Source organism: Diceros bicornis, chromosome 13 (assembly GCF_020826845.1).
Source record: "Diceros bicornis minor isolate mBicDic1 chromosome 13, mDicBic1.mat.cur, whole genome shotgun sequence".
Classification (NCBI taxonomy): Eukaryota; Metazoa; Chordata; class Mammalia; order Perissodactyla; family Rhinocerotidae; genus Diceros; species Diceros bicornis.
The window spans coordinates 40,990,503-41,015,378 of NC_080752.1; the positions used below are offsets into that span (position 1 = coordinate 40,990,503).

The following is a 24,876-nucleotide window of genomic DNA, read 5'->3' on the forward strand; positions in this document are numbered from 1 at the left end:
GAATCTTGATGAAAAGTTGATGATAAAGTTATTGAGTAATAACTTTAGATTTTAGTAGATTATTTCACATAGATAAACTTTTACTATACTTTTAGTTCTTTCCTCCCTTTTTAAATTTAAAAATAAAATAAAGTGAAAAGACACATGAATGTGTAGGTTTGAATGGTTCTTCAATGCAAGAGAACATGGAGTCTCCTGTTATAAGCTGAATCACCAACTCAGAGGAGGAGCCAGGGCAAGCCCATGAAACTGAAACTCACAAAATCATGATATTGGAGAATGTTTATGACACTTTTGAGAAAATGTTAAACAGGTGTTATTTCAATTGTGATAAGGTTGAGGGGGATATATTTTGAGTTTCATTGTATTCCATATTGAAATTTTCACTTTTAGTGTGTTCACAAATTCTTAAATTATTCAGATTAAACTTTGTAGACCATAGGTAATACAAAGGCAGGAACCATGTCTTCACTTATCCGTCACTGGATCTCCAGTGTTTAGTGTAGGTCTTCACATGACTGATGAATGATTAAAAAATAAGTTTTTTTAATTTAAAAAGATTGATTTTTATCTGCCCTTGGAGATAATACATAAATAGTACAATAAAAGTGAGCTGTAATATAGTTAGAAACTATTAAGATGGAAGTGAAGCTAGATTAATAATTTACAAAAACTTTTTTTGGACAAGTTGCAAGAATAAGAACAGTACAAAGAACACCCTTTACCTGGGTTTACCTATTAACATTTTACCCCCTTTGTTCTATTACTTGCTCTTTCGCTAGTATGTTGCAGGCAGTTAGCTCTTTACCCCTAAATACTTCGGTGTGTCTTCCCTAAGAGCAGAGATATATCATGTGTGACAGCATTACAGTTATCAACTTCGGTAAATCAATCTCACCCCTCTCCCCAAACCTCCCCTTCCCAGAATAGAAAACTAAGACCCAGAGAGGTTAAGTGACTTACCCATGGTTTTATAGCTTCTAAGTGGAAAATCCAGCCTATTTTGCAAGTCAGATATTGGTCCTTGTTCCTAACATCACAGCAGAATCATTTCTTTTTTTTTCTCCTTATAAGTCAAACCATTTAGTAGTACAATATAGTAATTAAAATTTGCAATTGTTCTTCTAAACCAGATGTAACCACCCCACAGCATAAAGGACTTGATCTATAAAGGACTGTGGGTCACCATAATTGTCCTTGACATTATATTTGGTCTTAAGACAAGCTCTTAGAAACATTAATGTTGTACTGTTTTGCACTAAAATGTCCTTGCCTCTGCTTCTTCATTTGTATGGAATAAGAATGTTCTTGAATTTGAGTCTCTAGGTTTTAAGGGGCTTTAGGCTGGCTTGGTTTAAGTTTTTTTTTTTAAATTTTTATTTATTTATTTATTTTCCCCCAAAGCCCCAGTAGATAGTTGTATGTCATAGCTGCACATCCTTCTAGTTGCTGTACGTGGGACGCAGCCTCAGCATGGCTGGAGAAGCGGTGCGTCGGTGCGCGCCCGGGATCCGAACCCAGGCTGCCAGCAGCGGAGCGCGCGCACCTAACTGCCAAGCCACGGGGCCGGCCCTTGGCTTAAGTTTTGATATGCCAAGTTTGAGGCAAAATAGTGTGGCATTCCATTCAAGTGTGGGAGGAGGCTGTTATTTACTAAATCTGACCCTAACAAACGGTGACCAGGTTGCAGGCCTACAAAGAGTAGTGTCCAAAAGGCATCGTGAGGAATTCAAAGTTTAACCACAAAGTGAACTTCTTTCCAGTCTTTATTTTATTCTGTTTTTTGGCGTATTTTCCTGTATGTCAGTGTTTACCAAAATATGGTCTGCCCACCAAATGCATCAGAGTTAGATTTGCTTGAAGTACTTTTTAAAAATTGCAGATTCCTGGACCCCACCACAGACATGCTGAATCAGAGTGTCTGGAGGTGAGACCTGGTAATGTGTGTCTTAAACCTGCTTCCTTGTGGATTTTGTGTATTCTGAGATTTCTACATTCATTCTATAACCAGTGTTTTACTTCATTTTCATATGTTTAGGGAGGGAAGATTTTTGATTGCTTGCATTTTGTTTTTTAAATGAAAGATTCATGTGCATAGTACAAATATCAAAAAGTATGAAAGGGTATACAATGAACAGCTCCCTCCTCATCCCCTGGTTTTAAAGCATTGTGGTGTTCTAAGCCCTTTAATGTATTAACTCTCAGATCCCCCCAAGAATCCAATGAGGTGTCCAGTGAGGACAATCCATGTTATCGTCCCCATTTTATAGAAGAGGAAGACAGGCCCAGAGAGGTTAATCACTTTTTCATAGTCACACAGCTAGGAAGTGGTGGAGTTGTCTGAGAGTCTAGCTCTTAACCACCATTTTCTGCTGGATGAGAGGATATAAGGATTAACTAGATTAATACATGCGAAGGGCTTATTTGGGAAGAGAAGGGAGTTCATCTTCAATCAGATAAATGTTTCGTGTGAACTCCAACAGCCTAGCCTGGAGTTTCATCTAACCCTGTAGTTGGATATACTCGTGTAATTTCAAACCAATTGGTTGCTTTTTAAATTGCACAGGCTCTCATCTGGAGAGTAGGCTTCATGAATTGGTGATAATGAACAAGAAAAGGGTAGCAACTGAGGTCTTTCCAATGTCCTGCCATTGGCTGTTTTATTTACGTAGGCAGAGCTTGGGGTATAGTAATTCTTCAATTATACATCCTTTTACTTTATTCATAGAATTAATTGTATGATATGGTTATAGCTAGGAAACAATGATATATTTTTTGCATGGCCAGAGATTTTTTTTTGTGTGTGAGGAAGATCAGCCCTGAGCTAACATCCATGCTAATCCTCCTCTTTTTTTGCTGAGGAAGACCAGCTCTGAGCTAACATCTATTGCCAATCCTCCTCCTTTTTTTCCCCCAAAGCCCCAGTAGATAGTTGTATGTCATAGTTGCACATCCTTCTAGTTGCTGTATGTGGGATGCGGCCTCAGCATGGCCGGAGAAGCGGTGCGTCGGTGCACGCCCGGGATCCGAACCCCGGGCCGCCAGTAGTGGAGCGCGCGCACTTAGCTGCTAAGCCACAGGGCCGGCCCATGGCCAGAGATTTTTGACATCTTCTTAAACAAAGGATATTTTTGCTTCACTCCATTTAGTGGACTATTTAAACTTTATATAGAGTATATTTCTTAAAGTATATGTCCTATAATATATGTCATATGGAAGATACTTAGATTCTTTCTCTTATTTTCTGAAAGAATAAAGTAGTCTAGGGATTCTAATGACTAAGTGCTTGAAGTGAAGAACCTATTGTCAGGCCTTGAGTGTTGTGCATGAGGTTTCTTTAAAGTCAGGTAACATTTACTAAACTCTTGCCATGTGCCAGGAATTGTGTGTACCCTAACTGATTTGATTCCCATAATAACAAGGTGTAGGAAGTCAAGTTTCACAAATCAGTTAAGTAGTTTACTGAAGATTACACAGCTAATAAGTAGTGAAGTCAGGATTCAAATTCACATGTGTCTGATTCTAAACCTTGTTATTTCCCGCATACTCTGCACACCCTGTAGAAGGATAACAGCTTATTAAACCTTTAGACTCTAAACCTTGGTTCCAGCATGTGTCTAGCTAAGACTCTGAAGAAATATATAGACTTTGCCCATTTATCATGTTGTTTTGTGACTTTTAAGTTAATCTAAGGCAAAAGCATGCCATTCTCTGTATTCAGACAGCTAGTTTAGATAGAATCCACATTAAAGGTAAATGAGGTCTTAACGTTTTTAAGTTCATTCTTTTGGCAGCACGTTCTATACATTCCCTAGAAAATGTGTCAAGGGAAATAATTTAGTGATCACGAACCCATTCTTACTTTCAGGCCCCAGCTTCTCTCTCTCGTTAGTCATCATTACCCGTCACCCCCAGTCCCGTAAACACAAAGAAATAAAGAGCAATGAAGTTAAAGCTCTCCTTGGGCATTTTAAAATCTGACTGTTCTAAAAACTGATTAAACTAGGTTTTCTAAGTGAGCAGTTCCTTAACCTTGAATTAGTAAAATATTAAAATATTTATGACATCTACCACTGACCCCTATTCTGCAATGTAGGAGTTAATCCAGCAGTTTCTGATTAAATACTGGTATTATGCAATTCAAGAATTACAAAAGAGGTCCAGAGGGAGGAGGGTGAGGAATAGTGAGTGTGTGAGAGGAACTCTAGATAGCAAAGTTACACAAAACTGCCCCTTTTATGAGAACAAAACCTAAATGAGTGCTAAGACTCATCCTTTATCTGGAAAATTGGTGGTTTTTTCTGTCAGTAGGATAATTCAAGTTTTTGCTTTGATTGTTTGGGCTTTCTAATTTTTAATAAAACATTATAAACATGTATTTTTTTTTGTAATATGAAATCATAATTTTAAAACTATATGTTTCAAATTAAAATCTTGTCCAGTGTATGTATATTTAAACTTGTAATCTGTGTCTATATATTTTAAAACAGCTTTATTGAAATATAATTTATGTACCATACAATGCACCCACTTAAAGTGTACAATTGAGTGGTTTTTAGTATATTCACAAAGTTGTGCAACCATCATCAGTCTAATTTTAGAACATTTTTATCATTCCAGAAAGAAACTCTTAGCAGTCACTCCCAACTCATCCTGTACACTCCCCCCCGGACAAGCCCTAGGCAACCACTAATCTACTTTCAGTCTCTATGAATTTGCCTATTTTGGACATTTCATATAAATGGAATCATATACTATGTGATCTTTTGTGACTGGCTCTTTTCCTTTAGCATAATTTTTCAAAGTTCATCCAAGTTATAGCATATGTCAATACATCATAGATTTTATTGTCAAATAATATTCCATTGTATGGATGTAAAATATTTTACACATTTTTTTGTTTTTTGTGTTTTGTTTTTTTTTTTTTGCTTGAGGAAGATTAGCCCTGAGCCAGTCTTCCTCTACTTTATATGTGGGTCACTGCCACGGCATGGCTGACGAGTGGTGTAGGTCTGGGCCCAGGAACCCAACCTGAGAACCCAGGCCGCCGAAGTGGAGCATGCTAAATTTAACCACTACACCGTGGGGCCAGCCCCCACATTTTTTATTTTGCTTTTTTTTTTTTTTTGGTGAGGAAGACTGGCTCTGAGCTAAGATCTGTTGCCACTCTTCCTCTTTTTGCTTGAGGAATGTTGTTGATGAGCTAACATCTATGGCAGTCTTCCTCTATTTTGTACGTGGGATGCTGCCACAGCATGGCTTGATGAGTGGTACATAGGTCCACACCAGGAATCCGAACCTGCGAACCATAGGCCGCTGAAGCGGAGCGCACGAACTTAACAACTCACTATGGGGCCAGCCTCTATTTTGCTTTTTAAATTTAATACTTCTGAGAGACTTCTCCTTCTGGGAAGGTGGAGTAGATGGTGGTGAGTTTCTTGGTTTTTTGCTTCATACATCTTAAGATTTGGAACTATGGAAGCTGGCAATGTGGAAACACCAACAGGCACAGACATACAAAGCTCCAACAAAAGTCTGCTCTCTCTAGCCAAAGAACCAGGAAAAGGGCAGCCTAAGCAAGACAGAAAACTTTTAGACAATAGTTGGCAGTACTCTAAATGCCACAGAAAAAAACTGTGGCCCTACCCTTACCCTTGCCAGCAGAGGCCAAATGGTTAGCCCAGACTTCCACCCTCTGGAGGTGGTCTATAACTTAACAAATCCTGTACTGATAGGCTTTGAGTGGTCTCTGGTGTTTTGCTTTTACAAACAATGCTTCAGTGTTTCTCCCTCTTACTTGTATCTTTGAACATCTGTATAAGTGTTTCTACAGAATAAACTTCTAGATGTGAAATTGTTGGGTTAATAGCATACAATGAAGCCTTCAAAAATGACTGTTAGATGGATAACATCAAAATATGGAAATATATAAGAAGTATCACATTTTCAGTCTAGGTTTTTTCTGTGGTTCAGATTGGGTAATTTCTATCATTCTTTCTTCCAGGTCAGTCATTCTTTCCTTTGTTCCCTTAGGTTGGCCGTTGAGCCCGTTCTCTGAGCTTTTTATTTCAGTTATTGTGTTTTTCAGTTCTAAAATTTCCATCTGGTTCTTCTTTCTTTATGTCTTCTATTTCTTTGCTGAGGCTTTCTATTTTTTCATTTGTTTCAAGCTGTTCATAAGTGCTCATTGAAGCATTTTTCTTACGGCTGCTTTAAAGTCTGTTGGATAATTCTAACATCTCTGTTGTCTTGATGTCGACATCTGTTGATTGCCTTTTTCATTCAGTTTGATATGGTTCTTGGTATGACAAGTGATTTTCAGTTGAAACCTGGACATTTTCATATTATGTTATGAGACTCTGGATCCTGTTTAAAAACTTCTCTGACACTCAAATAAGACTTCCCTGACACTGCTCTGAAGGGACTTGGGAGGGGAGAAGGGTGACAACACTGCCTTGTTATAGTCAGGTGGAGATAGAAGTCCAGGTGCCGACCCAGCCTCCATTGATACTCAAGGCAGCGAGGCTCCTCATTGCTGGGTGAGGGTGTGGGTTCCAGCTCCCCGTGTGGTGTCCAGTGACACTCTGGTCGAGGTGGTCTCATTACCTCTAGTTGATGGTGCAAGTCCTGACTACTCGCTACGAGGCCTCCTCTGACCCCCACCCCAGCAGGGACGAGGAAGGGCTTCTCGTTAGTGGCTGGCAGGGTTGAAAGACCTGGCTTCCTCCTTGACCTTCTCTGATACCATCCTGGTGGAGGCATTATAGCCTCCAGAGGGTTGATTACATTAAATTGGGAATAAAATATGTAAATGATTAAAAAGTTATATATAGTGTGATCACATTTTTAAAGGAAAAAATAGTATGTACATAGAAAATAAAAATCTGCAAGACTAACAAACTAGTGAATGGTTCAGGGGTAGAGGAACTCGGACTTTCTGTAGTTTCAGTTTTTATTTATTTTTAAAATAATGAGTGATTATATTACTGTTAGAAGCAGTAAAAAGCAGTTTTTTTAAAGGCATACTTTATTCTTAGATGCTATTGTTAGATATACCTATATGTTAATGTTTATTATTGTTATTAATAAAAAACTGGGTATAGAAGAAAGGTATCTTGATTTCTCACGTATAATGCTTTCCACTATGCCATAATATCCTCTTCAGTCAATTGTACCAATAGGTTATATTCAGTGTAGTTCATATTGAAGAGAATAATTTTGATCCTTTAACTTGTATGGAATTTTATTGAAATGTTGAAATGGAATTTTATTAGTACATCGTGGATTAAAGGAGGAAGTTTTTGACTTGTGACTTCTGGAAATCCAAATTTTTCTACAGTTTCATTATACTTTATGAAAATATTATCTGGCTAGTAGCTCCCAATTTTCTCATGCTATTAAAACTTTGGAAAAACTTGTACATGGCAATATTTCTTATTTAAATTGTCCTGAATTTTGGGAGTAGTTAATAAAAAGCAGTTTTTTAGATCTGTCTTGGAAAGTATGCATGCTTTTATTTGTGTGTGCATAAAGGAAAGTAGTTTTATAAGGAGTGTGAGATGTGTAACAAGCTCCTGATATTCCTGAAAGAGAAGTGAATTGGTAAAATTTGCTAGAAAATTATAGACAAAGGAGGTGAAAGCAAAGGGGCATTTGCGTCCTGACCAGGTCTTCTTGAAGCAGTCCATGGATCGAGATTCTTCTGTCCAGACTACAGTATGCTGTGCAGACTATTGTAGGAAATTGTGGGGTGGTATTTTTGATCTGTAGCCAATCGATGTTTATCTGCCACTTGGCTTTAGTTGAATGTGTTTTCAAGTGCCTGCATGTAACATCTTTATTACATCTTCTTTACCAGTTCAATTATTTTAACACTGCTATGACAGGCATCTTGGGAAATTATAGTTAATTTTATAGGTTAAATAGATGGAATAGGAAGACGACCTTGAGTCAGACTTATTCTTTGTCTATCCAACTTGACTCCTTTTTCAGTAAGTCCCAAATTTGGTATGCTTTTTCTTGTATTTATACCTCTGCTGTTAAATATGATAAAACCGGGAGGGGAAAAAAGTGAAACTGATGATAAAATTTGAATATCTAAGGCCACAGCCTTATGTGAAAATATTAATAATCAAGCTATATAGAAAGGTAATGTGTTAACTTTTTTATTTGTAATAAACTCACTTGTACGTTTTCAGTGTTTCGTATGTATTTGGATGGTCAGCATCTTCTGAAAAGCAACTTTGGGTCCCAGGTTGTTATGTTATATAGTAGATGACTTAGTACTGTAACCTGGCTTGTGCTCTGAGCAAGGACTGCTGTCCTAACCTTCCTGCACCAGTGTTTCTCAGGGTGTCCTGCAGGTGCCTTACTTGTGATCTCCTTGGGTGCTTATAACCAAATGATTATTCCTGGGCCCTACCCAGCAATCCTTCTGAATCAGAATCTCTGAATGTAAGGCCCAGAAGTCCTCATTTTAAATGTTTTCTTTAGGTTATTCTTATTACACCTTCTTTAGAAAGTAAAATTTTGTACAAGTTGGAGTATTGGAAATTAATATGATTCACTCTGGCTACAATTATGTGTGTTTTTATTACTGATAAAGAACGATCAATTTTTTTTTTTACCAAACTCAGTTGTAACTATCCCATCTTGTCTGATTAGGGTGGGGCTCTGGGATCCTCCTTATATGCCCATGTTTTTTGTTGGTTGTATTATGTTTAACCAGGTAACTGCTTTTATTTTTTTTACCCCCCCCCATTTCCCCCTTAGTTTAGGAATTAATGACTTTACTAATGTAGCATTTTGCTGAAATGGCTTCTGAATTTTTTGGGTTACTTTAGGATAATAAATGGTACTTGTAGCAACATCTTTGAGTAACTTGTTGAAAGTTATTTCTGGCTCTCTCCACAGACTTTGTGGTGAAGAGGGCTGTGTGGATTCCTAGCAAGTGTCAGAATGTTCTCTTCCAGTGTGCTGGCTCTTTCTCTTTCCCCGTCCTGTTTTCCGCTTACCCCTCCCACTTTTTAAACTTGGGGCATACACGATGGAATTCAAGATTTGTCCCACTGTGATTTTAGGAAAATTCTATCTCATCCTTGAGCTTGGGGAAGTCAACTGCTCCATTCATTAAGTAGGATTACAAATAGCTTATAACCAAGATATCTTTTGTTATTTTCTTGCTCCCTGAAGGAAGGTGTAAAACAAGAGATAAGATTTTATAGTGACTATTTTTTAAAATAGTGGAGAAGTTGGCGATTATTTAACTCTTTGGAGACAGGCACACCTATAAGTTTCCCTTTTTATCTTACCTTATAAAAAATACTGTCTCACAGAACAAGAAATGGCTTACATTTCATGAAACCTGCTTTGTCTTTGCCCTGAGACAAGGCTGTATGTACCCCCTGGAGACTGAGTAGACCTGTGCTGTCTTGTATGGTAGCCATTAACCATGTGTGGCTATTTAAATTTAAATTAATTAAAAGTAAATAAAAAATCCAGTTCCGTTGAACTAGCTACGTTTTAAGTATTCATTAGCTACTTGTCACAATTGACTGCCATATTGGACAGTGGTAACATAGATAATTTCTATCATTGCAGTTCTCTTGGACAGTGCTGTACTAGACTGGCCTTTTTTTTTTTTTTGCTGAGGAATAGTCACCCTGAGCTAACATCTGTTGCCAGTCTTCCTCTTTTTGCTTAAGGTAGATTTGCCCTGAGCTAACATCTCTGCCAATCTTCCTCTATTTTGTATGTGGGTCGCTGCCACAGCGTGGCCACCGGCAAGTGGTATAGGTCCATGCCCAGGAGCCAAACCTGGGCTGCCAAAGTGGACTGCACTGAACTTAACTGCTAGGCCACAGGGCCAGCCCTAGACTGGCCATTTTTAAGAAGAGGAAGAGGCAAATGAAAGAGCAAAATAATAAAGACCTGAATCTCCACCCTTCTTTCCACAATCCAGCTTTTCCTGTCTTCTTGTACCCTTGATTAAAATTCAGAAAAAGATCTATCATTTTGAGTATCATCACTTTAACCTTGTTTTGTAATGTTTCTTTCTGTTTCCCAGGCTGGCAGTGATGGTGAAAGCATAGGAAACTGCCCCTTTTCCCAGAGGCTCTTCATGATTCTTTGGCTCAAAGGAGTTGTCTTTAGTGTCACAACCGTTGACCTGAAAAGGTAAGACTTGGTTGCAGTTGGGATGACTTAAGTTGAGTATATACATCACTGTTTTCAGTTTGATTTTTCTCCCCATCCCTCACTTTGTTTGCATGTATTCTCCAGAGGCAGTAGATTGTATTCAAGTTAGCTGATTTATGGACAAATTTGACTTGTGTAAGTATTGTGGATAACTCACAATGTCAGTAAATTGCATGTGGCCACTCTGTCTTGTTGGGAACTTATGGTTTGTTTACCTTAGATTTCAAGAGCAGCACCAGGCGCTAAGTTTTAGTGTGGATGCAGTGAAATCTTTGACTTATCAGTGTGAACGTGGAGCTATGAAGAACTTTCTAAGCAGAAAACTTCTTGGTCTCAAATGTGTGAAACACATGGCCTGTCTTATCTGGATCCTTAGAGACACGAATGGGATTTTAGGAGGCTGAACACTGCTGTGGTCTATTTCATTTAATCTACTTTTCAGGGAATAATAGGCATTTTCTATAATACAATTTTCAATATAATTGTACTATAATAGTTGTAATTATGTTAAATCATATAAAAATAATTGTAAAATAAGAGCAATTGTTCACGGCCCTGTGATTTTTCTTGCTAGCTGAAGGGTCATTTCTAACTTTCTCTCCGTAGACCAAAATAGGGAGGGCTGAGAAGTAGTAAGCTCTTTTTACTCAGGAACTTCTATTCTTCCTTAGCAAACAGGTCTGAGGTAAAGAACATTTATACTTAAAAAAAAAAAAAAGTTTTAAATCAAGGGTTAAGAACAGTTATAGCAATAGAAAGTCTAGGGTTCGGCAGTGGGAATGTGTTCCTGTTGGCACAAATGCCACAGCGTGGTTTGCTGCTTATTTTTTAAAGCGTATCAGCCGTGAACAGTGTCCAAGAAAAAAGAGCGACAGGCTCTCACCTGATGGGTGGCAGAGCTCATGTGTGTTATCCCTCGGGACGCCACAAAGTGCGAGTTATCTGAGAGCTGTAATCCCATCCCCACTTCTAAGTTAGCACACTCTGGGATCTCTGTCAGTTTCTTCAGATTTATTCTTTCCTTGCTGCTAGTGCAGTTACTTGAGATTTTGCAGACTTAAAACTTATTTATTGAAAACAAGCCATGAAGTTTTCCAGGAACCCCTTTAGTTACGTATATGAATGTAGAGAGAAGCCTTGGGGACAGTAAGAGTTAAAACTACAGGCTCTTTCGAAGATGTACGTACCTCATATTGGACAGAGCTATTATAAGAATGAAATAATTCATATAGTTATTACTCTTCTATTACTGTTTTTTTCCTACATGCGTTCACAAAGGAAGTTTCCCAATATAACTCCTAAAAATAAACCATGCCGCCAGGCACACACCCTTACTGTGTCTTAAAATACATGGATTTCTCCTATTCCATTTTTGGCTTGGAGCAAGTAAGTTGACTGCCATGCTTTGAAAAAGCCTTCTTTGAACAGCTCAATACAGTGCTTGGTTGTGGTATATAGCAGTAATAGTGCCATAAACGATGGGTGACTGATTCAGACAAGAAAGAGAACGCAGGATGGCTATTTCAGAGTCATCTGTTTCACTTTTCATTTCCTGTAAGCCATTATTCCTGTAAGTTGATATTTGAAGATTTGTATATATTTAAGAGTAATGTACCCTACATGTAAAAAGTGACACATGGAAAGTAGGAGGAAAGCTTCAGGGCTTCCTAATTAGAAAATATTACCATTTGGAGAACATGTATGTTTATTTCCTAGGGCTTTGTATAAAATCAACAGTAGAAAGCACTTAAAATTGGAGCCTATATTTTTTGGTTTTCTTTAGAAATCTTAGGTCTACAGTACATCTAAGAAATGATTTGTAAGGGCAGTTAAAAGTATATCAGTAGTGCATGATAATGAGTCCTCTCCACCCCTAGTTTCTGGTCATCACTTCCTCTTCACAGATGTCAGTGCATTTAGGTTTGGTTTTTATCCTTCCAGACCTTTTCTATGAGTTTACACACTTATAGTCTTGAGTACGATTTCAAAGAGAAGGTACCCCAAGAGAGTGAACATTGGCTTAAAAAACCAGTGTAAAATAAAGGTGTCACAGAGGAATAAAACATCTGTAGTAAAAAGTACCTTTCATAATATATTCTTACCTTTAAACCTTTAAATATGACGGTTTTTAGAAAGCTGTGGGGGAGAAAATGCCGATAGTGCTTATTTTCCTGATAATTGCCTAGTTCCTCAGTGAAAAGTACTGATCCCAGAACAAACCGGTGACGAGCGATAGAACTCTCCTGAGAGCTGTTTAGAAGCCCACTCTGTGCTCTGAAAAAATTATTGTTATATGACATTTCATCCATAAGAACAAGCCAGTTTCTAGTTCTGGCATTGTGTGACACATTCTTTTTGAATCTCAGTTGGCATTAATGACTATGCTGGTGGTATTCACGTGCCCCTGTGAGGCTTGGAACAGTCTCCTGTTGCTTGTCTGCCAGTGCTGCCTTAATGCTTTAGTGGGAGTCATTTCTAAACCTAATTTTCTCCCCATGCTGCAATGGTATTACAGAACTTTTAGATAAAAAATGTGCCCAGGCCGCAGAAGGAATTTAGGTTTGCGTCAACTGCCATTTGAACAAAAGCTTCAGATAAATATTAGTGAAAATATTAAAATTGGTATATTCAAAGATGTTATCACATGTCATCAAATGGGGTGCAACCATGGCATAGTAGAAAGTGTTGGGGGCAGAGACCAGGTTCTGTGTGGAGAGACCCCTGGCACCGGTTTCCTGGAACCTTGGGCAAGCCGCCTCATCTTCTTGGAGGTCAGTTACCTCATGTTTAATTCAGGAAAGAGGAAGGAAAAAATAAACTAACATTTCTTCACTGTCTGCTGCATGTTAAATCTTGTTCAGCGTACTTTCTACTACTCTTATCAAACCATTTTCAGACCTGTTATTGAATAGAATTCATTGTTTTATCACACTGGTATGATAGGGCCTTTCTGGCTGACAGGTTCGTGGCAGTGATCAAGATCTTTATTTGAAGACTTCCACTATCTTCATTATGCCCAGAAGTTCCTAAATCAAAGATCAGCATCCTTAGAGCATAGATAAGCCTGAGAGGTAGGCCAGGGCAAGAGGACGGAGAAAGGATGAGAACAGTAGTGTCTGGGGGAGGTGGTGGGGAGTGGGGGACAGAGACGCACACATGCACACACACTGAGATGCTGACTGGCATATAACTGAGTATGGCCATATTTTGCCACAAACTTGTTGGGGTATACTTTTCTGGTTTTGAGAAATGAGAGTAGAAATGATAACTTTAAGAAATTAGCTTTTTTATTGTAAAAGCAGTGATATCTGCTGTATTACCAGTGAATAAAATCTCTCCTCCATGGTATTCTCTGAGGAAATAAATTGGAGAAGACCACTTTTAAAAAGTCTGGAAAGGGCCGGCCCCGTGGCTTGGCGGTTGAGTGCACGTGCTCCGCAGCTGGCAGCCCAGGTTCGGATCCCGGGCGCGCACTGACACACCGCTTCTCTGGCCGTGCTGAGGCCGTCTCCCACATACCGCAACTAGAGGGATGTGCAGCTATGACATACAACTATCTACTGGGGCTTTGGGGGAAAAAAAAAATAAATAAAATTAAAAAAATAAAAAAATAAAAAGTCTGGAAAATGTTTCTATTTTTCCATTCCCACCTTAAACACCGAAACTGTCTCATCCTTTGTATTGTCACTAATGATTTCTTTCTAATGTCAGCATCCCATTTGTAATGTATTGTGTGAGTCAGAGCCACTGTAAGTTGCCATAATAATGGCATGAAGCTTTGGAAGGTTATTATGATAGTTTAAACTTTAAAATTTTTGTAATAGTTTAAAATGTTGCAATGGAAATATAAAACTGATAGTTCTGCATGTTTTAAAAGGCAATTATAAACTCAGAAGAAAATAGATTCTTTGGATAGTTTGCTTTCATTATCATGTTTCTGTGGTTCCACCCTTCTGAAAACAGTCTTCAGCAGGTTGAGAGATCAGTGTGATTTCCAGGTGGATCCTCAGTAACAGCAATGTGAATGAAACAGAGAGACTAAGTGGAGTGGGACAGGCCAGTCTGTTAGAGAAATCATCTGTTTCCTGCTGCTGGCCGGTCAGGACGGTATAGGCTCCGTTCTTCCTCTTTGTAAAGTTGAGCTACGTGAAGCCCTTGTTAGAACAGTCCTGCAATTCAAGATATGTGTCTCACGAATGTGTTCTGAATCACATGGACATCCGTGTGTGTGTGTGAGAGAGAGACGGACTGGGAGAGCTTCGCTGCCACATGTCTTTCTGTTCTTTTTCAAGATGATTTCAAAGATGATAAATCCTGTTAGGCCACAAAGAGCTGAATTAGAAAAATGGATTGTTAGTGAATGTTTTTCTAAACCCATCAGTATAACTCTACTTATAAGCTGTGTTAATAAAATCTGTTAAAAATTATAGAAGCTGTATGTGAAACCTTTTCATGGATGCTATTTTGTTTTAAAATGATTGCTCCACAAATTGACATTAAAGTAGACAAAGATTAGCAGTATACCACATTTAATCAAAATAAATAAAATCTTTTAACTGGTTGAATTGGGACAAGTAGACAAATGCTTAGTAACTGGAATCTTGGTGTGTGTGTTTTGGTGAGTCCACGATTCATTCATTCAATTAGTGGTGAAGAATAATTAATAGGAGTAAAGTGAATCCTGAAACAAGGATTTGTGGTGTTAACTTATTTTTTGCTTATTTGCTATATAGTGTCCAGTATTTTCTTGATTTGTGAATTAATTTTATGCCTTGAAAATGAACACCTTCAAAAGGGAACTCAATTTAAAAGATAAGTTCTACATACTTAGTATTTTTTATCTCTAGTGAGTCAACTAGTTACAGATAGGTCATTTTTAAGAACTAGCTCCAGTATGCTATGACTGTACTCATTTTATATGAATACGTTTTATTATACAGTCATTTATATGCTGTGCTGTACTCATTTTATACCAAGAATCTGGAACTGAGCCACAAGCTGGACATCCTCCAATTGTTGCAAGTGTACTGAATTAAATTTTAATTGAAGTTAAGCCGCTTAAGTTGCTTAAAGTATTAGCTCCTACAAGGTTCCTCATTTTTATTCCTTTCTTTCCCTCTCTTTCTATTCTTGTTTTACTTTGTTTCTTTTTATTTCCTTTTCTTCACCTAGAAACAAAATAAGAGAGAACATAATCTTTTTCATTTAAAAGACTACTATAAAAAAAAGGACTACTTTGATAAGTAATGTTAGAAAATACTCCAAACATTGAAGAATATTTGTGCTGTTATCTCAAGGCATGAATTCTATGCAATTTGCTTTTTGTAGATAGCACTTAAGGGAAACATTTGAATGAGTTTGAATGAATTGTTGAATATTTATGGAAGGCTTTTTAACAAACCAAAAATATCCTGAAACTTTTAGCCATTGCCTGTTGGTTCAGTTTCATTGATTTCACACTGCAGTCCCTGAAATGTTAAGTTTCTTTGAAGCATCTGTAAAATGAGCCGTTGTGGGTCAAACAAAGCACCTGAGGCCACCGAGTGCCAGGTAAGGACTAGAAGTTGAAGAATCTTAGATTCTGTTTGGTCGATGACTTGATATAGCTTCTAAGTGAGTCAACTCACTGCTTAACAACTTGTCCATTTATTTGAAGTCTGCTAATCTGTTGAGTGGCATTGACGTTTCTTCTCAAATCTACTTTCACTTGGAGTAAGGACCTAACATGGTTGTCCTTCATCTCAACAGTTAATCCCAGAAAATAGTTTTATCACCTTTGTTTTTTTAAAATCTATATAGCCTTTCAACAGATTTCTTACTACCAATTAGTTAATGCTAGATAACCAGTTTTGAACCGTCAGTCTCAATTAGAATTTAAAACTGCCAATCTCATCTCCTGCATAGGCTTTGTTAGTATGATACTGAAAGCAGTAAGGACTTGCATTTGCATACTTTGGTTTAGTTCACTTTCACGTGCATCATTTGATTTGATTTTTATAGGCAAAGCAGGTCTTATATCCATAGTACAGATGAGAAAATCCAGACCCAAAGAGGTTGTGATTTACTTAGTCGCATAGCTGGTAAACGGCAGAACCATTCAATCTGGGACTTGAACCAGGTCCTTTTTATTCAGTCTCTGGTTCTTTCTTCTCTGCTATGCTAACTTTATCCCTCTTCTAATAAATATTTTTGTTTGGAGAGCTTAAAAGCTGTCATAATTTATTAGAGAAGTAATAGCAGTTATTTATTTTGCTGCCCCCTCCCCGCCATTGGTTATTTTTAAGCATTAGTCCCTTTATTCCCCTTTACCTAACTCCACCCTAATCATGAAAAAATTATTTGTAAAAAACACAGACATAGGTTATTACCTTACACTTAGGCATTTAGTGGACTGTTTGTTAGTCACAAAAATGTTGATGGATATGTTTTATAACTTTAGAATGAGAAGAATGGGGGCCGGCCCGGTGGTGCAGTGGTTAAGTGCGCGCGCTGCACTTCGGTGGCTCAGGGTTCGCGGGTTCCAATCCCGGGTGCACACTGACGCACTGCTTGTTAAGCCATGCTGTGGCAGCGTCCCATATAAAGTACAGAAAGATGGACACGGATGTTAGCCCAGGGCCAGTCTTCCTCAGCAAAAAAGAGGAGGATTGGCAACAGATGTTAGCTCAGGGCTGATCTTCCACACACACACACACACACACACACACACACACACACAAAAAAAAAAAAAAAAAAAAGAATGAGAAAAATGTTTTCCACGTGATGACAGTTTGTATCTAACAAGATTAAAGAACATTCTTACCCATCACTGGCATCATTTGTGGGAGATGTGTATGTTCCCTTTCTCTTGTGTATTTTATGCAAATTTTATTAGCCCTACTTGCTTTGATGAGATACTGTTGTTCTTTCTTACCTCTGCTGCCTTTTTTTTTTTTTTTTTTTACTTTAAAATGTTAAGATTTGAAAATAAATACATAAACCCTAAACTCTTAGTGTTTCTGGACTCTTGATTATGTTCAAGGTCTTCCTGAGTTGAGGAGGAAATAAATTATAAGTGGGAACAAATGTGAATTTGTGAATGAGAATGTGAGTGGGTGACTTGAAGACTAAAGATGACTGATCTTGGACATGCTGGTCCCTTTAGTGATCAAAGAAGAACAGGTGGTCAGGATGATGAGTCAAAAGGAATAACCAAAAGAAACCAATGAAATGAAAAGTAGAAAAGAATTAGTTCTAATTTGGAGTTGAGTTCTTGTAAAAGTTACTGGAATCTTATAAGCGTACCTCACTATTTAGATAAATGTGGATCCAGAAGACTTACTGAGGTTTCAGTAAGATGGATTCCAATCGTTTTGTGCTCAACTTTACCTTATCAGACCAAAGAGTGCTCAGTAAAAGAATCAGAGTTGAAAATCAAATCAGATTTGGCTTTTAAAAGTCCTCTTTTGGAGTTTAGGTTCTTACAAAAGTTGATAGAAAACGTGTTAATTTTTCTTTGGATTGGGAGGGAGCTAGGCTCTAGAACTTCAGTAGAGCGAGGCTCTGAGTTAGAAAATTTCTACTAATTGGATAATGAATTAATAAGTCTTTGTATCTTTGATTGGAGTATAGTCACAGAAAGATGAGGCACTCTCCAAACGTAAATTGAGAGAGCCAGAGAGAGAGAAAGGGGGAGAGAGAGAGAGAGAGAATGAATATGAATAAGACCAGGAGCCATTGATAAGCTGGGCTGAGTATAGATTTTGGGGTACACTTTATTTTAAAAATTCTTTTTTTTGTGTGTGAGGAGTATTGGCCCTGTGCTAACATCTGTTGCCAATCTTCCTCTTTTTCTTTTTTCTCCCCAAAGCCTCAGTACGTAGTTGTAGAGTTGTAGTTCTGTGTGGGATGCCGCCTCAGCATGGCTTGATGAGCGGTGAGTAGGTCCGTGCCTGGGATCCGAACTGGCAAACCCCAGGCCGCCAAAGTAGAACACGCAAATGTAACTGTTACACCACTGGGCCGGCCTCACAAAAAACATTTTTAATTAAAGATAACTATATTTTCCAAAACAAAATTAATGAGAAGAGTGTTGTTGTTTTACATTTTTGCACATCTCTAATGTCTGCCTTAATAGAAGACAGATGCTCCTGTTTACTTCTGTATACATTGCCTTTGATATCACACACCAAGTAGCCTACGGAAAACTCCACTATATGGGCATGAAAGAATGAGAGTGAGAAAGGTAAATGATGTCTTAGTATTCTGAGAATGGTTTTGACCTCATGGACCACCTGGGGAAAGGGTCCCCTGGATCACACTTGGAGAGACAGCTGCCTTAAGAGGCTTGATTCGAGATTCAGGTTCAGCATTTTTGGTAAGAATACTTTGTGGTGATGTATGCTTCGTATTTTATCATTAGGCAGCACACTATATCTGGTCATATTATTGATTCTAGGATTCATTGGTGGGCTTAGGTGAGCCATTTTGCTTTTTATTAGGGCAGTACCAACATTCCTTGCTATTTGTAGTTGTAAACATACCAGTTTGAGCATATTTATCAGTGTTGTGTATTTTCAGTTTTTCCTAATTAATAGGAGGAAAATGTCTTCATTGTTTAGTTTTGAATTTCTTTGATAATTCTTTTCTTTGACATTTTTCTGTGTGGTCACTTATTTTATCTATTGCTTATCAATTTCTTTTGACTTATTTGATTTTTTGATGACTTTTTAAATGAATTTGGACAAAATTCTTAATATATATTTTTAGCCTTTCTTTTTCTTTTTTTTTTTTTTTGTGAGGAAGATCAGCCCTGAGCTAACATCCATGCCAATCCTCCTCTTTTTGCTGAGGAAGACTGGCCCTGGGCTAACATCTGTGCTTATCTTCCTCCACTTTATATGGGACACCGCCACAGCATGGCCTGACAAGCGGTACATTGGTGCCTGCCCGGGATCCGAACCTGGGCCACCAGAAGTGGAGTGGGAGCACTTAACCACTATGCCGTGGGGCCGGCCTCTATTTTTAGCCTTTCTTATTCACTATAATGTTTTGTCCATTCTGTGTTGCCTCTTACCTTTGATTATGCTATCTTTTATATATTGAAGTAATTTTGATGTGAGATAGTCAAATCTGGTGATCTTTTTTCTTGTTAAGTCTGGACTTCTAGGAAATGGAAAAGGAGTAGCACCTGAATTTGGAGTCTTACAGTCAAAAAGGACTGTAGGGATCAGCTGCTCTCTTCTCCCTTATTTTACAAAAAAAAAAGGAAGGCCTAGCTTAGTTATGATTTACCCAACTTTACACAATGAGCTGGTGCCAGAGTTGAGACTAGAGACTGACTTTCCAGATCTTTTTTCCCCTCATTCTACCATCATTTCTAATAAGCACCTGAGTTAAATTTGGAATGAGAATGAAGGACTTTCTCTTTTGGTTAAAGTCAAAGACTCCCAATTTTCTCGCCATAAGTTATGTGCTTTGTGGAGGTTTGCTTCTTATTAGAGTGCTATTGCTGCTGTTATACTTAGTGGAAAAAATACTATTTCTTATTCATTTTTACATACTTTAAAATTTAGAACCACTCTGAGAATTTAAAGTATTGTTTTCTCAGTGAAAATAAAAAATGATCCCGTTTTGATCACTATTTTGCCTAACAGGAAGCCTGCAGACCTGCAGAACTTGGCTCCCGGGACTCATCCACCATTTATAACCTTCAACAATGAAGTCAAAACGGATGTAAATAAGATTGAAGAATTTCTTGAAGAAGTCTTATGCCCTCCCAAGTGAGTATCAAAGAAAATATGCATGGAAATATCGCCATCTCTTTAAAGCTTTGTCTTACTGTCCTTAGAGATCTTTCTCTTGATGGTACACGAGTTAAATTCTCACAGCATGAAGTTGGAATGACTAGGACTTCTCTTCATTCATTATAATAATGCTATGCAGATGTCAGAATTGGCTTCCGGCTAGGCCAATAAGCCATACTAAGAAAGGTAGGAATCTGATTAAGCTATAGAGTACATGGTAAAAGTAATTTGGGACATATGAGATAGGTTAGGAAAGACTGGTTATTTCAGGGATATGGTCCCAAACCGAGAGAGAAGATTAGGGAGGAGAAGAGGTAGGGAAAGAAAGATTCAAACTGAACCTAGCCAGAATGTCCAAGCAGGAGTGTGATGCAAGTTTCTGGGGGATTTCCTGCCAGGCCATTTTAAAGGTAACTTTCTGAAGCTACCACTCAAGGGAGTTGACGCTTTAAACTGTGTCCTGGAATTCAGTTTTTATTTATGTATTTCTTTGAGTTGTTTTAGTGTCCCAGGTTCTGCATATTAACCCACATGGTTAATGACTTTAAAGTACTCAACTATTTCCTATAATGTGGGATACAACTGAGGAATAGATGTACTGTAATGAGAGTTACCTAAATTGCAAATATGCAGTTTTGCATCATACTGTAATTTTGGAATAGGTTCAAAGCATTATTGGTTTCTTTTAGGCTTTTCCAGTTTCATTGTCCTGAAGTATTTCTTTTCCTCTGGCCCAAGGCTTTCTTGCTAGTTAACTTGACTTTTACCCTCCATATCCAGATAAATTTCCCAAGAATGGGATTTTGGGTCCGAGGCTTCTAAAATAATTAGTTAATATTCATTCATTCATTCATTCATTCTGCAAACCGTTCCTGTGCAACAAAGCCCTGTGGATACAATAGTGAAAAACAGTTCCTGCCTTCAAGAAGCACAGTCACACATGGAGGGAGAGGTGGTGGTGGTGTGGGGAAGTGAGTGGGATCAGGAAAGGCTTTAGAGAAGAGATGACACTTGAATTAAGCTTTAATTAAAAAAGAAAAATGGCGTTCGGCAAGTGAACGAAGAGTGACAGGGATTCCAGGCCGAAGGATAATTTTGAATAAGTAGTGTTCCTTTTGGGGGCCTGAGGTATGGCTGGAGCTTAGCATGCAGGATTGCGGTTGGTAGCAGGAAGTCTGCTAGAAGTATGAATAATGATGCCTCTGTCTACAACTAGCCCATCTGTTATTGCCTTTTCCTTAGCAATCTTGTACTAAGCCTAAAATTTTGTTTTCTTAATCCTTTATTCTAAAAACTTCTCCTCTGCTTTCTTTCCTGTTCTAAGAGTCTCAAACTTTTTTAATCTCTGCTTTCCAGGAGTCCAAACCTTCCTCCTATCCCTAGTAAAGTTTCTGCAGACCAACATTAATAAAATATAATAAATATATATATAAAATAAACATTAATAAACTATATCTCGACTTTTCCTCCAGACCAGATATATAATTAGATTATCAGTGAACCAAAACTGGGATCTTTGTAAAATATAAATTGAAGGTTTATACACATCCGTAAGGAACCATTATGAACATGCATTCAACTTAGTGGAAATAACTTTTGAAAGATTGTTGCACCATAGAACCAACTAGATCCCTTTTTATTCTTTTTTTTTTTTTTTTTTTTGTGAGGAACATCAGCCCTGAGCTAACATCCATGCTGAGTCCTCCTCTTTTTTGCTGAGAAAGGCTGGCTCTGAGCTAACATCTATTGGCAATCCTCCTCCTTTTTTTTTTCCCCCCCAAAGCCCCAGTAGATAGTTGTATGTCATAGTTGCACATCCTTCTAGTTGCTGTATGTGGGATGCGGCCTCAGCATGGCCAGAGAAGGGGTGCTGTCGTTGCACGCCCGGGATCCGAACCTGGGCCGCCAGTAGCGGAGCGCGCACTTAACCACTGAGCCACAGGGCCGGCCCAATCCCTTTTTATTCTTAAAAGTACGTCAGCTCTGAGGAAAGTTCAATATGTGCCAACTTGTCCTCAGACACTGATGAAAGTGATCTTCCTCTCGTGTAACTGTAGATCATTGTATCAACATTAAATTATAAATTGAGAAGCGGTCTGAATGACTTTCATTCTCTATGAAGAAAACTGTATCTTGTTTTAAAGCATTGTCTGAAGTGTTTATTGGGTAAATCCTTCCAAGGATATTTAAGTTTTTGAAATCAGTGTGCTGATAACATATATACCATTTTAGTCTAATGGACATTTTTTTCGTATTCTCTTCTAGCCTTCTTCAATGACAAGGAGCAACAACAACAAAAATAAAGAATTTTCATTATTCCTCCTTGTTATATTTTTCAGAGGGAATAGACATTAAGAGAAATAGAGCTAATATCAAAATATTCTGGTTTCTTGGCATCCAGTGCTCTGTAGGACATAGCTTTTTGAATTGGACCTTCAAAATATACATTTTCACTTTGCTTCTTATATAGAAAAATTTCAGCCCCATTTTGTTTGGGTGTATTCACAGAGATAGTCTAATCAGAGATGGTCTTTTCTTTCACTTTAAATAATTTAAAACCTGGAGATCTTTCTGTTATGAAGGGTTTACAGTGTGCTAAATTCTCTCTAGGGGTATTTTCCTTGTTTTTATTTTGTAATTTATATTTTGAAGAGAGTTTCTAAATACAGTTTTAAAATTTCACTTTATACAGAAGGGCGTGTTTTTAATGTTGCTAATACCTCTGCCGTTATTAACTAACATTCAAGTGCCAATTAGGTGCCATGCACGGTGCATTGTGGATTATTTTATGGGTTATCTCAGTTAATCTTCTCAAAGACTTTATGAAGAAATAGAAGATGGGTAATCCAAATAATTGTCCAGGGTTTCACAGTTAATGGTGGCAGAGCTGGCATACTTACTTTCAAAGCCAGGTCTATATGACTTAAAAAACCTGTTTCCTCTATTCTCTTCTTTGTTTTTCTCATTTCATTGCATTTGGATTTTATAGAAGAGGTAAACTGTAAGTCTTTAATTGGGATTGTGCTTTAATGAGAACAAAATTGAAGGGTAGGAGAGAAATCAAAGGTAGTTTACTTGACTGTGATGAGCAAGTGGGACTGAATGTGGTTGTCAAACTTAATTCGATGAATCTTTTTTAAAAAGTAGGTGGGGGTTAACTTCTGGTGAATTTTTATTTATATGCATTGGAACAGCATGTTTGTGTTGGGAGTGCCTTCCCCCTGGTGGGCTCTGCAACCCGTAATGTGAAATGCTGATCACACAGCACAGTCTCTGTCGTGCAGAATGGTTCCTGGAGGATGAGTGGGAGGAGGAAGTGTTTCTGGGACCACCACGTGCGTCCCTTTTCCTTTCCTCTGTTGCTTTAGGGCATTCAGGGACCATCCTGGCTCACAGCCTTTCCCCTCTAGGACAAGAAGGTCTTCAGGTCCTTAGCTGTTGTTGCTCCTCCTCACAGTGAGTGTAAGCCTTCTTGTTTCCAGATAGGATGAGGAGAAAAGGCAGAGAGTTGTACAAGCTGTAGACTAGAACCTAGCATTTCTAATAACATATTTTTGGCATTTGATGATACTGAGAACAAAGTGTTTTTATGTGAACACTTCCTGATTTAATCATGACAAATATAAATACAGGCAACTGTTCTCTGGAGTTGTTTAGAATTTAGAGACTAATGAAAAGCTTAAATCAAGGAACTTTTGCTGGCCTATCTAACTCTGGGTTTTAAAGAAGAAATAGGTTTTAAAGAAGAAACTTTCTGTTTCTTCTCCTCTGGGGAAAGTATTTGTGTTTTTTTTTTTAGTTCCCCGTGCTTGAATGAAGGAACTACTTTAAATAAATAAAAAGTTTTTTTCAAAAGAGCTTTGAAACTTGGATTTTTAACTGAAGCAGGCCTGTATACTTGGCTAACTTTACTGATACAAGGATAGAAGGAAACTGGGTAATTTTGGAAGAGAGATCTAGAAAGTATTATTAAGCTTTTTTTAAAAAATGAGAAATACAGATGAAGCTGCATTTACGAGGATAATTTAGTAGGCTGTATAACCAGCCTTTATACTTATAAACCCGAGAAAGGAGAAAATGTCTGAGATCTTTCCAAAAAGGGTGGAAATATTCTTAGCTAGTCTACCGTTAATAGCCTGTGATATAATACAGAATAAAGCACTGATTTGAAAGTCTAAATACCCTGGATGCTCATGTCTCTTCTCTTGTTGACACACAGCCTTTTATTAATTATTTGCCTTCTTTTTGTTAGATGTTGAAATGAATGCTCACAATAATTGAAAATTATTGCTTTATCAAGCTATTTGCTAAAACTAATAATAATGGATGAATTATTAAAATCCAGTGTTTGGGGGGAATGCAAAAAAAAGCTGGCAGCTGATTTTGGACCTACTGGTTTCAAATTTGGTTTATCTTTTAGCGAGAACCTGGTCTGTAATAGAACAAAAACAAAAACAATACTGGACCTGGGGACAGAAATCTGAGTTTTAGTTCGATGATACTTTTAAATAGTTCAGTGACTTTGGGACCAAGTCTATAAGCTTTCTGTAATATCATTTCCTTTTAGGCAAAATGAGAGATTGAGGTGAGTGATCTCTTGTAGCTATAGTATTGTATGCATTAAATTAATAGTACAAATTTAATGGTTTGTCTTGGAGGGGAAGAATAGGGCATGTTTAATCTACTTTAGAGAACAGTGTTTTTTAAGAATTCTAATAGCATCTATTTCCATATGAATAAGGATAGGCTGATTGCAAATCTTGCTTCATTCTTACCTGTTCATTAAAATAGGTCACCAGTAAGTATGCTTCTATATGCTCGTCATTATATCCCCAGCACTTAGTACAATGCCTGACACATAGTAGTTAATAATTAGATAAATGAATATATGCAT

The 24,876-nt window shown here is 37.7% G+C and overlaps 1 protein-coding gene across 1 annotated transcript in view; it reads left to right on the plus strand.

The window, feature by feature from the left end:
* CLIC4 (chloride intracellular channel 4) overlaps nt 1–24,876 on the plus strand; it is a 67,417-nt gene that overhangs the window by 25,187 nt on the left and 17,354 nt on the right. The window contains exons 2-3 of the mRNA XM_058553255.1: nt 10,067–10,176; nt 19,833–19,958. Of these exons, the coding sequence (XP_058409238.1) occupies nt 10,067–10,176; nt 19,833–19,958 (236 nt within the window). The remainder of the gene's footprint in view (nt 1–10,066; nt 10,177–19,832; nt 19,959–24,876) is intronic.